The sequence below is a fragment of the Nycticebus coucang genome, chromosome 7, assembly GCF_027406575.1.
Source record: "Nycticebus coucang isolate mNycCou1 chromosome 7, mNycCou1.pri, whole genome shotgun sequence".
Lineage (NCBI taxonomy): Eukaryota > Metazoa > Chordata > Mammalia > Primates > Lorisidae > Nycticebus > Nycticebus coucang.
Genome location: NC_069786.1, coordinates 37354386 through 37370661, shown reverse-complemented (window position 1 = coordinate 37370661; position 16276 = coordinate 37354386). Strand labels below are relative to the sequence as shown.

Here is a 16276-nt window from a genome sequence, read left to right as displayed (position 1 = left end):
CCATTTTCATTACTATTTCTGTGCATTATCTGATATTTATAACATCCTATAATCTGAGACTTCTAAAGTAATTCAGAGATAGAGCTTAACGTCAATTGGGAACAGGTGTTCAGGTGAGGAGTAATATAATAAGTGGGAAATTTATTAGTGAATATTTTCCTTTTAAGACATCTTTGCTTTCTTTGTGTCTTTAGGGACTGTGATAATTTTGTATAATGAAGAACTCTTGCAACTTGCAATCAGATGAAAATAATGGCCACAAATTGTGCAAGTGTTGGAGCTGGAAATGGAAATTGATGTCTTCTACAACTGTGTGTTGTTGAAATCATGATAGTTAATAAGATACTCCTGGACAAGAGAACCAAGGCTGATAAGCTGAGAGAATCAACGTAAGGATAAAATAGTAAAACTCATAAAATACAAAAGTGTACTCACATCCATGGGAGCAGAAGCAAGAGGAAGTGGTACCACAGAAGCTTGGAGAAGTGGGAGGAAATATTAAAGACAAAGGAGATGGCCATTTTATACGGCTGAGAGGTCAAGAAGTTGTGGCTGAAAATTCATGCATGAACACCTAACTTAAGAAATAGGCTAAGTGCTTGCTTCGGCAGCACATATACTAAAATTGGAACGATACAGAGAAGATTAGCATGGCCCCTGCGCAAGGATGACACGCAAATTCGTGAAGCGGTCCATATTTAAAAAAAAGAAATAGGCTAAATGAGTAGAAGAGATGCCTCAGGAGGCCTAGGTCATATTGCAGGAAGTGTTTCTACAAAAACTTTCCCTGAGTAATCTATTGATATTGGGTTATAACTCTATCAATAGAATTCAGAGCATCAGGGTTCTTGTGAATTCACACACTGTGCTACTGCTGTCTGTACTGCCTTATTCTTTCAGTCTGTACACAGGAGGTTCTCCAGGTACTAGGCAGAGATTTGGTAAGTAGGAAGTCAGGAAAGAGCACTATAAAACTAAAACAAGAATTAGATTCTAAGTAAATTCTGTATGGCATTTTCAACCATTGCCTAGAGAAATATGTGGAATTGAAATATATCAAGTCAATATTCTGCAGAACAAATAGAAATGGTATTTGTGATGCATAAAATTATGTCTCCATATAGCCTTAATTATACAGTTGGGGCAAGAATTACATAGGCTTACAATTTTAAAAGTCTTTTTCCTGAATTTTAGTGATGGTAATTTTTATTTTCTCTTGGATTTTCCTGAGAATTTGTTTGCTATGTATTCTTTTTTCTTAATGTGTTGCCAAATACTATAATCACCTGCATTCCCTTAACCACACACTAAGTCAGCCAGCCTTTTTGACTGGTTCTCTTTAACCAGCAGATTACTTGTAACAAGAAAGATGACTCGAGCCCTTAATAAAGCTATAGACATGTCATGGTTACTTAAAGCTTTCAATCAAATGCCTCTAGCTGATTATGAAAATGTTTGGTATAATATAAAAATTAAGCTTTTTTTTTAATCAGAGTTGTCAGTAAGCCCCATTCTTGGCCAACTCAAGAAAGCTAAAAAAAAAAAATCCTCCCATGAATTGAGCATTTCAAGAGATATAATAAAAGGTGGGTATTTGAAGGTTTGTTTGATCCAGGTGGAAAGTGAGGAACAGCAAATATGTATGATTTCACTGGATAGGGAAAAAATGGGAATGGCAGATGAAATCTTAATATATCTAACAAGAATAGATCATAAGACCTATTCATAGTCTTTGTGTTTTTTTATTTTTGTTTAAAAAGAGGGGTAATATCTTGAATTGAAACCTACGGTCTGATAAAGAAGAATCTTTTAATAGAATTCAGGTTATCTTTGAATCTCCTAAAAGCAAATGGTTAAATACTGCTCCAAATGTATGCCAAAACAGCTCCTATTTTTAAAGTTAAAAAAAATCAGTATTATTTAAACACGTTTTTAATGATACATTTATAATTGCCAAATTTGTACAAAGTCTTTCCTTTCATACCTCAGAGCAATAATTAACTTTGTAGTCTGAATTAAAATCTGCCCTGAAGTCAGAGAAAAACACCCAAGAAGTCATTTATTCATAGCAAGTTTTAATTTACTATACTTACTAACTTCTGACAAGGTTTAGGATGACACTGTAATGAGAAAAGGTGATGATGAACTAGGGAGAGGTTAAATTCTAGTTGAGAATAACAGCTTGAATTATGATGCTTAATGCAGTGAATTACCGTGGTCTCTAATTCACTCATTCTCTTATGGGCAGAAGGATTTTAGGAAAAGTCTTAGATCATCAGTTTTGAACAATGGCCAAAATGGCTATTTAAACAGAAAAAAAAGAAGTGAAATGTCTTGATATAGATCTAATTTACCAATTGCTAAAGGAAACACCATATAAAAGGTTATTTCAAAATTATATGTCAAATATGAAGCTTCTAGAATGCACCATCACAAATCCTGAGATCCACTTGCCACACCAGGTGGGACACCGATCCCCATCAGGCTTTTCTTACTCCAGCCTTAATGAACGTTTAAACATTCTTTTTTATCACACCACTGGAATGCTTCCTCATCTTTATTTCTAATTTTCATTCTGTTTTAACCCTTTATTCCTGGCCTTAACTGAACAATTATCACCCTATAAATACACAGAAAATAGGTAATTTAAATTATACATTTTAAAATACTTGTTAAATGTTGAATGGACAAAAAAATGAAACATTATTTGGATGTTAATTTAGTTGAAATAACATGTTTAGCCACTAGATGTCACCCTTTTTTAAGCAACAGGGACTACTTCACCAAGCATGCAACATCAGTAGCAGTGAGATTCTTTGCTTCACTCTAGTTGATGCTCTCCATATGGACAGCATATATCTCAGCTACACACTGACTATGTTAATAGCAAAAAACCGCTTTAGTCTCTCCAAAGTTCTAAGTGAACAGAAATGTAGGTGACGGAAGGCTTATTAAACACAGTCAAACCAATTGATCTTGGAGCCCTAACAACTGAAATATAATTATTAATCAGTGATAGAGTCAGCACTCACACTGGAACTTTGGAAGTTCAACTTAAATCTGACCTTTGTACTATAGATATTGTTCACAAAAACCTCCCATCTATTTTCAAACTACTTTTGTTTACTGAACATCATTGTAACATCTACCCACTGAGCCAAATTCAGACGGTGTGGTATTCTAGGCTTTCATGTCTTTTTCATTGGTTACTATACCACCCTTCCTACAGGTGGTGTTTGATTTGCAGATGCATAAAAGAGTAAAATACACTATGGAACACAAAATTAAATTTATTTAATAAATAAAAGCAAAGCATTTATTTCCCTATCAGGGACAATGAACAGATTATTTGAAAATAGCTTGTCTTGTATTATATAAAGCTGCTCCATCCTATTCCTAATTAAATAGCTTCGTCCCTAACATGAATTAAATATGATATATGATGCCTAGTACCGAAGAGGAACTCAGTGTAAAAGTTGGCAGCACTGAAATTTGTGCCTGTGATATCACATAAAAAGAAGTTTTAAAGAGTGTGAGAAACCATCAAATAGAAAAGCCACATCACTGGGGTTTCTTGTAACAAAACCGTCACGAGTCAAGCCTGGTTTTGAGACCTGTCAATTTCCAAAGCTAGATAGTTAAAATGCAACCATAGGTAATAACTACCATATAAGTTTCCTAAAAAAAGTTAAAGGCATGGCCCCAATAGACATTCAAAATGAATACACATGAAAGATTTCTTTCAATTTACTAATATGGGGGGAATTGGTTAGATGGGGTAAGACTGGTACAAGAGAGAAATTAGGGATTGGAGATTTACGGTCAGTCCCTCAGTAGCCTGGCTGAAACAAACTTGGTAATAGACACAAACTAATACCCTAAACATCCACAAACCATAACCTTTGGGATAAGCTTTCCTGCTTGAGATATGTGATCTCCACCCAGCAAAAGATGACATGTTAACATGCAAATTCCCAGTGAGTCAACATTCTTAGAGGAACTACTAAATAATTACCAAACGATGCTTGGGCAAGGATGCTCCACTGACATTTTAAAAATATATCACCTATCATTTCCCTTTAACTTCCCCAATTTTGGATATATACTTTTTCATATAGCCCCTTATAGATCAATCATATGTAGTACTTAGGTGGCTACATTTAGTATTTTAAATGCACCATCTTATTTTTTTTCACAACAATTTTTTATAAGGTAAGTGCTATTATCTCCTTTGAAAGACCGGCATGCTAAATGATCAAGGAATATTCTTCAGGTTACAGACCACCAAGAGACTGAGATGGGTGATCTTTCTCCTGGGAGTACAAACTTAACATGTACTTAAACGTTGTCTGGATTCTAGAAGATTTTGAGATGCTACAAAATGAAGTACACAGGCACACACTATAATCCCTTCACCCTCTTCTGTTCCTCATCCATGGACTGAGAAATCTCAAGTGCAACAGACCTTTGTGTGAGATAAGAGCTGAACTCCTATCACTGGCATTTGCCAGAATTTGTGTAGATTCCTTTACCCCCACCAGCATCCCCTTTGAGTTGATATGTCAGATGCTATATAAAAATGTAAATAAATTGAGAATGAGATATAGCGAGGGTAGTAAGTCATTACACAAAAGCAGTATTAGGTAGTAAGTCATTATACAAAATGCAGTATCTCTGTATTGTCAATGTGGAAAGCAATTCTACTAGATGAAATGTTTTATCAATGGGATTTGTTAAAAATGAAAAAAGAAGACCTTTAAAATATGTCGTATTCTCATATGTTTTGAATTTTTCTAGGAGAGTTTGGGGATATGTACAGAAATCTGACAACAATATATTCAAAGAAGATGTGTCTGTCTGCTTGACTAAATACCTATCTAAAGAAAATGCTCTTTTTAATTTTAAAATCTTGAAAAAGTTTTAGACATGATTAAATTCACAGTTGAAAAACATCTTAAATTTCTAGGATTTATATGCACAGAACTTTGGAAATGGAAGGTGCTCCAAGCTCTATTGCTAATTCAGCCTCGATTCTTACAGAGATTATACCACTCAGCCAGTGGCCGAGAAGATTTGAAAAACTAACCAAACATTATTATATTGTTCATTAGGAGTCTAGACACTCTCCTTACCACATATACTCTGATTTAGCAACTGTGAAAAGTTTTTTTTTTCTTCCCAGAACATTATTTCTTTATATCCATACCAGAAAAAACTAAAACGGAATACTTATGAGTTTCCCAGTCAAATAAAAATGTGTAAATTTGTTGGCGTGTTACACTTGCATTTATACTTGCTTTAAAAATTGAAGGAAGTTATATTAAAAAGAAAAGTATTACTTTTTATGTAGTCAGTCTGTTGTTCAGCGTTCAGCTTCTTCAGGTTTCACGGATTATAAAGTCTTTTAGGACAGAAGGTATTCCCGACAAGCCATCATGTAACATTTATGGCTTTAAAGGTAGATGTAATTTTAATAATAACAGGCCATATTTAAGGCTCTATTAGGCAGAGCTCTGGTTGCCTTTGATTTATTCATCAATGTGAGAAATCTGAAATTTTCTAAGGGCTAAATTTTGGGAAAAAAAATTCAAGTGATCTCTTTGCATTAAATCATCTGCTCTACATGATTGCAGAAACCCATTTTTAGCATCAAAGCTTCCCTTTTTGATTACATTTCTTGTTCAATCAATTGAACTCTTTGGAAAGCATTTATTTCTAGTAAAGTATTAATATATCATTGTGAATAGAGTAGCAGACTAATTATAACCTAATCCAGATTCCTATTGGATAGCGTCTTAAAGAATTCGTGTAAATTTAACATATTATTAATGCAAATTAATTTGTCATTAAAGCAGAATCTGAAGGTAGTACTCACGCAGGCTTAATTGTATGGGTGTGCTTTTCATGGACAAAGGCGCCAGCAATACCTCCGGCTCCTGAATTTAAATACTGAATTGAAAAGAAATTGAATTGTATGGGTTTACCTAAATACACTTAAATATGAAAAAAATATAATAATTTGACTTGTTTTGAAACCACAACATTTAATAGTCCAAAATACGTGATAATTTGAGTTTTTATAGCAAAACAGAAGCTTTGGTCATCTTGTTCAAAGAAAAACAAATGGAAAATAGTGTTAGTAGGCTGAGAGTAAATTGCTATTACTTTTTGGCCAAATTTTGCCCCAGCTAGTAGATAGCAGCTCCACTGAGGTCTAATTTCAAATATTTATTTTGTCATAAAATATGTAAATAATACAAGTAACATTTTAAAAGCACTTAAATTAAAATTAGTTTTATTTTCATACTCTGTCAGCTAAACTACCTTCGTATACCAATACAATTTTTCACCTCTAAGAATCATTTTTACATGTGTAGTAATTTCACAACTTATCAACAACAACAATAACCAAAAAGACCCTAAGAAGCTAATACATTTAAATTATGTTTTAAATGCATTCCTTTTTCTACAGACCCTCCTGACTTTTTTATAGAAGTTTAGGACTAAGTTCTCTATCATGATAGAATGACTATATTCACTTAATTATTGTACTCTTCTATTATGCACAGAACTCTGCTATTAGCTAAAATTAAAAAATGCAATCATAAAAGAAATAGCAAAGTAAGTCAAATCCTTAATTGACCCATGAATCCACATTTTTTTTCAATTTAATATCAATTTGAAATAAAAGGATGCAAATATATTAACCAGTTTGTACCTTGTAGGAACACCAGCAGGCAAAATCAACTCCCCAGTCGTGTAAGTGAAGTTCAACATTTCCAACTGCATGTGCTAGATCAAAGCCAACAAAACAACCCTGGGGAAGAACAGAATAACAGGTTTGAATTTGCTTAATGGTTCAAAATAGTAAATACAAGTATCTCTATGAAAATCTTCGGCAAACTGTTGTGCCATAGTGAATTGTCCTTTGCAGTGGTTACCAAGACCCTTTCATGAGGCCTGCCAGATCAAAGTCTTTTCATAATATTAAGATATTCTTTGCTTTTTACTGGGATGACATTGGACCTATAATCCAAAAGAGTGTTGGGTAAAACTGCTGGTAACTTAGCAGGGACTGAGGTAATGGCACCGACCTGTAGCATCAGTTACTACATTTGTCCCAGCCATTCACTCACAAGCTGTTGGTGGTGGTGGGGAGTCCTTGTTAAAGCTCTGAAAATAACCATTTTTTAATTCAATCTCCACACTTTAATTCTAATATTTTTAATATTTAATGTAGGGAATAGTAAAACTCTTCACCACTTTTGGAAGTAGACTGTCTCAAAATAATGCACTTGTGCTATTATTTGTGTTGCAACCCGAATAAACTACCTTTATTTTATGGGAATCATTTTGGTGTGAAAGAGCACCCGAGACACGATGGGATAATTCCTATCTGGGTACTGGACAGATTTTTTTTTTTAATTAAATGAAATGAGTTTCATCTCAAGGAAAACAAATCGTTCGTTCCCAGTGATAAAATAATATCAGAAAACTTGTGTCTATTTACATGAGTATGACTCTTTCCAGTATTAGGAGATATTTCTGATGACTTCAGTAGCAACATATTAATATAATTTAAAAAGTATTGTACAACTGATATTTTCAATGGCCCCTGCTTAATTGTATATCATGGTGATATCAGTGTTATTATGCAGCAGTGAAAGATCTACTCAAAATGCAAGTTCAACCAATGAATTTTAATACAATGCAGTACAGTGTTCAGTGATTTTGTTTCTTGTTCCAAACTTATACCACAACTCCCAGAAGTTCTCACTTGTTGAATTCTGGCACAATACCAAAGAATATACCCAATTAACTGAAAAGGCTATTAAATTATTACTGCCTTTTCCAAATATATATCTGCATTGGTATCAATTTCTTCATATGATAGAAAAAGAGAGACCAGATATAGAAACAAGCATTAAAAAACAGTTGTCTTATCCTAAGTCAGATGTTAATGAGATTTCCAAATGTAAAACAACGCAACTATATTTTGTTTGTTTTAGAAAACACAGACAGCTTTTATTAATGTGTAATGAGTTGTTTTTATTCTAAAATAAATACATTTTAAAATTATGTTTTAATTACAAATATAGAAAATATAGATAGACATAGACACAATATCAAGTCCTCTTTGCAATCCTTACTTATTTTAAAGAGTATAAAAGGTTTTCCTTTTCATAAAGTTTCAGAACTGCTTGTTTAGTGTATCCTAGTAACCTGAAGGAGTGAATAGAGGTGTTTGCTAATCACTTAGTCCCACGTCATGCCCATATTCAATCCAAGCACTCCATGCGTACACATTGTGGTGAACTGCACTCGTGGTTCTGATCCTTTGCTCCTTTGTATAGCTTATCTTTTGGCAAGTAACTTTCAGTTCCTCCCACAGTGGGTAAAATACGATTCTCTGACACTGGGCCCAGCCGTGTGACTTGTTCATACAAACAGAATGTTACCATAAAACCACTTGAGTGATTAGGCTGCTCTCTTTTGCCCTGTGCTATCTTTATGAGGACTTGCTTGGGCCAACCTGCAGGCCCAGATGGCTAAGGAATGAAATGTGCACCAGAGCCATCCTTACCTGAGTTTAGCCTGGATCATCAACTCACCCACACACTCAGCTGGCCACAGATGCATAAGAGAGCTCAGCTAAGACGAAGTCCTTCCAATCAAGTCCTGCCTAGCTCAACTGACAAGGCTATCCATAAATAAATCAATGAGTACAAGTTACAGAAGGATCACTAGATTGGGTGGGGGGTGTGGATCAGTTACCGCCTGAGTCCCTTTAGTTCCCAGGTCTGAATAAAAGTGTACCTCCATGCTAGGGGCTATTCTGTCAGCAAAGATGCATACTTCTGATATACCACAGATCTTAATGTCAGCCAGCTGCGTTATCTGACGTTCAATTTTAAAAGTATTCTTATCCAATCGAAGAGAGGTGCAAATGATGTTGTTAGAGAATTTCTAAGTTAACGTTGACTCTACTGCCTTGTCCATTTACACTGACTTTGGCCCGTGGTAACCTCTTCTGATCTGACACCAATTTGCCTTATTTATTTGTCATCTGGATTCAGGTGCTTTATGTGTCTGCCTAGTGGAATTCACCCTGGTTTTTTAGTTGAAACCAAGCCTTGTTCTAACTAAATTCCCAGAGAGTCAAAGTAGACAATGAACACATAGTATAGTAACATCCAAATTCTACCCCAGTAGTAATTTTCTAATTTAATGCTTATCATCAAAGTAATTTAACTACATATCTAAATGTCATTTTTTTTCCTCGAGAAAGTTTTGCTCTGTCACCCAGGCTGGAATGCGGTGGCATCAAAATAGCCCACTGCAACTTCAAACTCCTGGGTTTAAGCAATGCTACTGCCTCTGTCACCCAGGCTGGAATGCGGTGGCATCAAAATAGCCCACAGCAACTTCAAACTCCTGGGTTCAAGCAATGCTACTGCCTCGGTACTGCAGTTGTGCACCACCACATCCAGATAATTTTTCCATTTTTTGTGGAGACAGGGCCATGCTCTTTGCTCAGGTTAGTTGTGAACTCCTGGCTTCAACAATCCTCCTGTCTCAGCTTTCCAAAGTACTAGGATTCGAGCCATGAGCTGCCATGTCCAGCCAAAATGTTAAAATTTATACTTTGAAAATATAACGATTCATTCCACATGAAGACAACTTTGTACATGAACGTGAATTTAAAACCCGATCATTAAATGAGTGTGATAGAACTGTGGAAAATATTTTACTTCTGGGTTTATCTGCTATTAGTTTACCAAGTGCATATATAATAATTGTATGCTCCAAATGTTAGATTTTCTGTAATGCTGAAGGCACATGTCCCTCAATGGAAGTAAAGTTTCTGAAGTAAATAATTGCAGTGGGATGATTTTAGAACTGTTCTAACACCTCCTAAGAATAAATAACCCCAAACAGCTATTATAGGTGTTTCCCTAGAGCAGAGAGATGCAAACTATGACGTGTGTTTCTGAAGTTATACTGGAACACGACCAGTCTCATTGGTTTAAATTTGGGCCATGGCTGTTTTTGTACTATAGAAACAGAATTGAGTAGTTGCAACAGAGACCATATGGCCCACAAAGCTTAACATATTTTCTACCTGGCCCATTACAGAAAAGATTTGCTCATGTCTACCTTACAGCATTAGTTTCCATAAAGAAAACTCAGTAGTTTGAAAAGTTATTAGTTAAAAACATCACTATAGTGTGACTGGAGCTAGTATCTCACAAAAAGAAAAGTTCTTACTGGTATTTTATAATTGGGCAGGGGAAGATAGATTTGGGCTTTGTTTCTTGTCAAAAAATGAGCAATGCATACCATATTAATAAGATAGGTACTTTGAGCTAACATTAAGTTTGAAAAGTAACATCAAAGGAATACAATTAATCTCATTTGAGGCTTAGACATTATAAAAACCTGGGCTTTCAGACTAACGTTGAGGTTTAACAGACACACACACACACACATTTGTTAACTTGTATTTATAATACAAAAACATTATTTGAGAAAAACTGAAAGTTAATTATTCTAAATTTGAGGCCCACTTTCTTCTCACCAACATTTTTTATTAAAGCAATGACTTTTTTATGAATCACTTTTATAGCTCAGCTTTTCATAGATATGCTTTTTTTTTACAACTCAACTTTTCTTAGAAAACTCAAGGAGTAGAAAAGGCAACACTTTTATTTTATTATCAGTTATTTATAAAGAATGGCACATTGAAGAAACCACAAAACTTCACCTACCGTATCCTGTTATTAAAAGCCTGTGGCCATATTTGTGGCACCTCATCAAAAAATCAATTGCGGCTTCTACAATAGGTTTTAATTCATGTATGATTCTTTCCCCACGGACGGCAGTAACATAAATTATTAAAATTAGACAGTTTTGAAGAAAGGATGGAAGAATAAAAACTTGAAAAGCACGACAAAGTGATTTTATAAACATGTCACTAGATGGCAACATCTTAAAAATAATAATATTAATAAAAATTACGAGTTCTCTAAAACTTCTCCACAACTGTCCAGTTAAGTATTTTCATTATTTAACCTCTAAGAGTAGGTAACACGATATGTACCAATGAAAACATAAATCCTATACTTGAGTACCTACTTTATGCAATCTTTAATAAAAATCAAGTATTTTCAACACGTTTTTATACAAAATTGCCCACAGGTGCTCATGCTTATGACACAACTACATACTAACATGGCATCATTCAGCCACCATGCCACCTCCATTAGAGCCAACCCCCACACTATTAAAGTCATCTCCTAACCCTCCCAAATACTTCCAGTGAACTTCTTCCAGTGAACTCTCTTAATCACATATTTGATTCTGAGCCTCCCTGCTTTTCTTAAAGAACTCTCCTTAGCTTCAGAATAGAATTCATACATCTTAGTGACCCGCTACTTTCTAGCTCTCCTGTCTCAGATACCTCCATACCAGCCTCACCCTAATTACATAAACTTTTTTCTTTCTTCAGAATATTCTTCCTCCCCTCATTCCATAGCTAGCTCAGACTGTGATCCCAAGAGAACTTTCATGAGGTTCTTTTGCCAGTTCTCTCCCCTCTCTCATCATACAGCCCTGGTTGCTTATCTTTGTAGCAAATTTCCAATCTTTTTGTTTTCTCTCACACAATATGAACCCTAATAATTATTAAATAAATAAGTAGGTGAACAAAAAGTAAAGTCTTAACAACTGGCAGTAGGTGTTCTCTATAATGATGTTAAATATTAAAAGAATATTATTTGAGTTTCTCTGTTTCTGATGATATTTTATTACATGTGCTATTATTCAGACATGACATCTTTTTTTTTGTAAGGAAGTACCTTGGGCAAAATAGTAATCAAAAATGTGTTTAAGATTCCTCTCAATTAATTAAGGAATATCATGTGTGTTTTTCTCTTGCCATCTTCACTAGCACAATGCTAAGAATTTTTTTTTAATCAGTGGCGTAATGTAATACACAAGGCTTATGCTGACATTTCCAGGGAAAGAGCTGGCTGTCTCTCAACTTTGATTCATTGTTTACTTATTTATTAGAATGTAATATGGAATGGTACAGCTGAATTATTTTCCCAGTAGCATTAAATTTCTGATAATGTTTTTTATTTATTTTGTAATAAATTGACTTTGGATTATTATTATTTTGTTTATTCCTTCTTCACTAAAAAGAATACCCATTAATTATGAAGATCAGTAACAAGTAGCATATTTAACATGAAAAATGTAATTACACAAGATATTTGTGGCTATATTCAAGGCTGATATTCAGCTGGTAGGCATTAGTAACCTCTTATTGATAGTTAAATAATGAAATACTTACCGTAGGTTAATAGACTTTATACTAAGCCACTTAAATAAAACTACCTGTTACTTCAGCCCTGTGGTCCCTGACAGGTGCCTGTGTGAGGTGCCTGAGGCTAATCATAAACACCAGAGCCTGAATGTTCTCTCCCAGGTGCTGGCCCAGACTCCAGTAGATGAGACAATGACCTTGCCAGTGCCACTATCATTACGGTGGGTTAACCAGATGCCTATCAGTCCCTCCAGGCTAACAGCAGGTACCAGCCAGTAGTCCCATAGAGGATGACAACCACCATACCAATCAGGGGGTTAAATGTTTTGAATATCACTCCTTGCTTGATACAAAAGTAAGAGGAAACGATCCAAGAACAACAATGCTATAAATTTGAACAATATTATCTTAAAGAGAAAAAGTGTGATGGAAAATTTGAGAAAAATGAATGAAAAAAGAAAAGTTACAGGGAGATTTGTGTGTACGCATGTTAGTCAGCTCTATATAGACACTGTGAGCAAGTGGTGAATGAACAAGGACAGGTCGGCTAGTTACTCAGATCCTGGGCTTTCCTGAAGAAGTTTGTATTCAGGGAGCTGTCGAATAGAGCCAGTCAAAGCTGGGAATGGAGAGGAGAGTGAAAGCTGGTAGATTTTCTTGCCCCAGTCTTGGAACATTCAACTTCCCCAATTAATCAGTGTCTTCAAAAGCATTCATAGATGCAAAGTTTAAAATCACTAGAGTAAATATCTCTATAAAAGGGGCCTCTATTAATCAGTAAATACTTCATTTCAGAGTGATTTTCTGTTCTGAAAGTCTTTCCCTTTATTCAGACTAAATTTACCATGGTCTTCAAAAATTGTTCTTGTTCTTTTTCCCTTTTCTTCCAGCTTGCTGGTTATTATGTTCACTCTGAACTTACAGTCAATAAGTTATATGTGTCATAATTTCTTTCCAAAAATTATTTAATATAGATATCTACTAATTTTTAATGCAGTATGATAAGCCTTCATTTATTTATACCAATAGTTCAATGAAAATAGCCACTGTTCACTGTTAAAACATAAAACAATACAAAATAATAACAAATAAAAAGGCAAAATGATACTGTATTCCAAGTAGAGCTTTATAAAAATAAGTAGCACAGTAACAGGAATCAAAGCTTAAATTTTCTATAGGACAGTAACTGAATGTTACTCAAAGTAATTTTAATCATGTGGCTTTTGTAGATAACACAGAAGACAATAAAAATAATCAGTATATGTAAGATATTACAGGAAAAAATGCATACAATATTCCATCCAGGAAGCTATCCACTTGATAATCAATTCTAAATGTCCATATTAAAATTTAGCAACAAAGAGGAAGAGAAACATGAAAAATTAAGATGGTAGATAAGATTTCATTCTTAACTTTGTGATGGATTATTTAAGATTAATGTCTGAATAATTTCAAATGTATCCCATAAAATACTATTTTAAAATATAAGTACATAGAGAAAGGTACTAATAACCCTTACTCTACACAATAAATCAATTGGAAAACCTGCATTATCCTAGGGCTATGGATCGATAGTACTTATGTCAACGTATGTATACAGGAGACTACAGGCCCTGGTAAAGTGAATGTTGCTCTGTGCCATGCATTTGAGCAGATAACCAGGGATGAATATACTTTGGAATTTCCAGACAGCTTAATTTGGAAGATAAGAGATCCAGTAAGGAGTGTTCTGAATCAAAAAAGAGAATGCTATGAGAAAGTGAACACAGAAATCATGGGACTAAAAGTGAGTGCCTTTAACTTGGAATCAGAATGAAATCAGAATGAACGTTACTACCAGGTGGCTTAAAAACTTTCCTTTGATTTTTGAGATACTATAGCCTAAGAATATGGGGAAGTGGGAGAAAGAGGGGAGGGTGAGGGGAGAATGGGCAGAGGGAGGGTGATTGGCGGGATCCACCTGCGGTGCATCTTACAAGGGTACATGTGAAACTTAGTAAATGTAGAATATAAATGTCTTAACACAGTAACTAAGACAATGCCAGGAAGGCTATGTTAACCAGTGTGATGAAAATATGTCAAATGGTCTATAAAACCAGTGTATGGTGCCCCATGATTGCATTAATGTACACAGCTATGATTTAATAATAAATAAAAAAACTTTTCTTCAAATAAGGATAAGCTAAAAAGCGAAAAATGAATTCATCCTGAAATACTCACTTACTTGTCAACCTGTGCAAATTAAAGTAATACAGCACTAGGATTTCATTACTAACTTACATCATGCCCTGCCTTGATATTTTTAAGAGTGTAGTAACTTATCTCAGTTTAAAGAAATCCTAAAGGACAATGTGAGGGATGTGTCCTTGTGGGAAAATAAGGCAACATAGAATGGGATTTTGGCGAGAAGGGAGTGGATACACGCAAGCCAAAGGACTTGTCTTGGGATAAAAATCCTGGATTCCTGAATGGGGATGGAGAAATTTCAGTCAGGTGTTGAAGATGGTCAAGCCATTACAATTTTTTAAAGCCTTCTTGGCCTCTGTTTATTTCATAAGGAAGAGAGAATTCACATTTTTAAAAAATTAACATGTAAACCAAATTATTCTTTGGTAAAGCTCCAGAAGTCTCTCTGCAAATTGATTTACATAGCTAACCAGTTACTCTGGAACTGATAGAGGAGAATCTGGCACCACAGTTGTGTCTTGCAGGAATTTGAAAAGATGGCAAGGGGAAATCTTAGTTTCTGAGCTGCACTAGGGAAAGGGAACGTATCTCCTTAACGACCTCAGAGCACCCTTGAGCCAATTCACCTTATGTGGTTTTGGCCCCACCTTAAGGTTAAATAAATTTGAGACTGCATAAATGTAGTTTTGTGGTGTTAGAATGGCTTGTTTTTTTTCTGAGACACCTCAGAGAATCTGTTCTCACCTTTGCCAAGTACTTAACACAGTCTAAAGCAATTTTTCTATTTATATGTCTCTATGCCCCATCTGGTTCTGAGCTCCTTAAAGACAGAGACAGTGGAGTTTTTCTTAATCTCTATTATCTTTTTCTCTCTTTCTAAATCCATGCCTGACATAAAATGAGATATCAATATTCATGTGAAAGAATGAAGTTCTTGGTGGTTCTGTGCACCCCAGATACTGCTAGAATTCTCTCCAGTGTCAGGAAAATCATTTCCCAATCATATGGAGGTTTGCAAGCTCTTTTAATGGGAAAGAGAGCTCTGCAAATACCCTAAACTTCACTGAAGACATGCTAATAGGAGTCACAAAGGTGCCATCATTGCTGGAAGTGGGTCTCATGGACCAACTGCCTAAGAGACTCACCAGGACAGATAGAGAAGCCAGTGTCTTGGGGCCTCTATAAACAGGAGTGGATGAAAGGAGTGGGTTAAAGGATCTGGGAGTAGGCACTGCTGATGGCTGTCATTGAGCAGAATCTAATTCAGAAAGACTTCTGTCTCCATTCTTAATATCTAGGAGCAAAGTAAAAATTATGGATTCTCAACATTCCCAAAAGAGACCACTGCACCACCTACAGAGACAGAGATCTCAGATTCCCAAGAAAATAAAGTACCAAGAAAAGAGGACTATATATTTCTTCTTTGACATTTTTTTTTAAGTTTAGTTAATAGCTTTTGTTGAACAAGAAAACATTATGCATGGACATTTGGAAACTAACAAAATGTGAAAAGGTGAGGGAAAAACTCATTTGTAATTTTGGTCACCCAGAACAAATTGCTACTAATATTTTGGTGTATTTCTGTTCTATTTTTAACGCTGAGACCTCTTTGTCATGACATGACTAGTTCATATACAGATGAAAAGAGACAATACAGTGGGAGGAGGGTATTGGTGTCAGCCATAACTAGACTCCAGCTCCAGCCTTTACCAGCTGGTTAAGTCACCTTGGGTGAGGGCTTAGCCTCTCTCAGACTTGGTT

The 16276-nt window shown here is 35.1% G+C and overlaps 1 protein-coding gene and 1 non-coding gene across 6 annotated transcripts in view; one reads left to right on the top strand and one right to left on the bottom strand.

Annotated features, from left to right (window-relative positions):
* The window catches only part of KYNU (kynureninase), a 152473-nt gene that overhangs the window by 50526 nt on the left and 85671 nt on the right, over positions 1–16276 (bottom strand). For all 5 annotated transcript variants that reach the window (XM_053596926.1, XM_053596925.1, XM_053596923.1 and 2 more), the window contains 2 exons: positions 6719–6817; positions 5876–5949 (listed from right to left, as the gene is read on the bottom strand). In XM_053596926.1, the coding sequence (XP_053452901.1) occupies positions 5876–5949; positions 6719–6817 (173 nt within the window). The remainder of the gene's footprint in view (positions 1–5875; positions 5950–6718; positions 6818–16276) is intronic.
* Positions 596–702, top strand: LOC128590938 (U6 spliceosomal RNA). Its single transcript, XR_008381398.1, has one exon. It is a non-coding gene; the product is annotated as a U6 spliceosomal RNA (small nuclear RNA).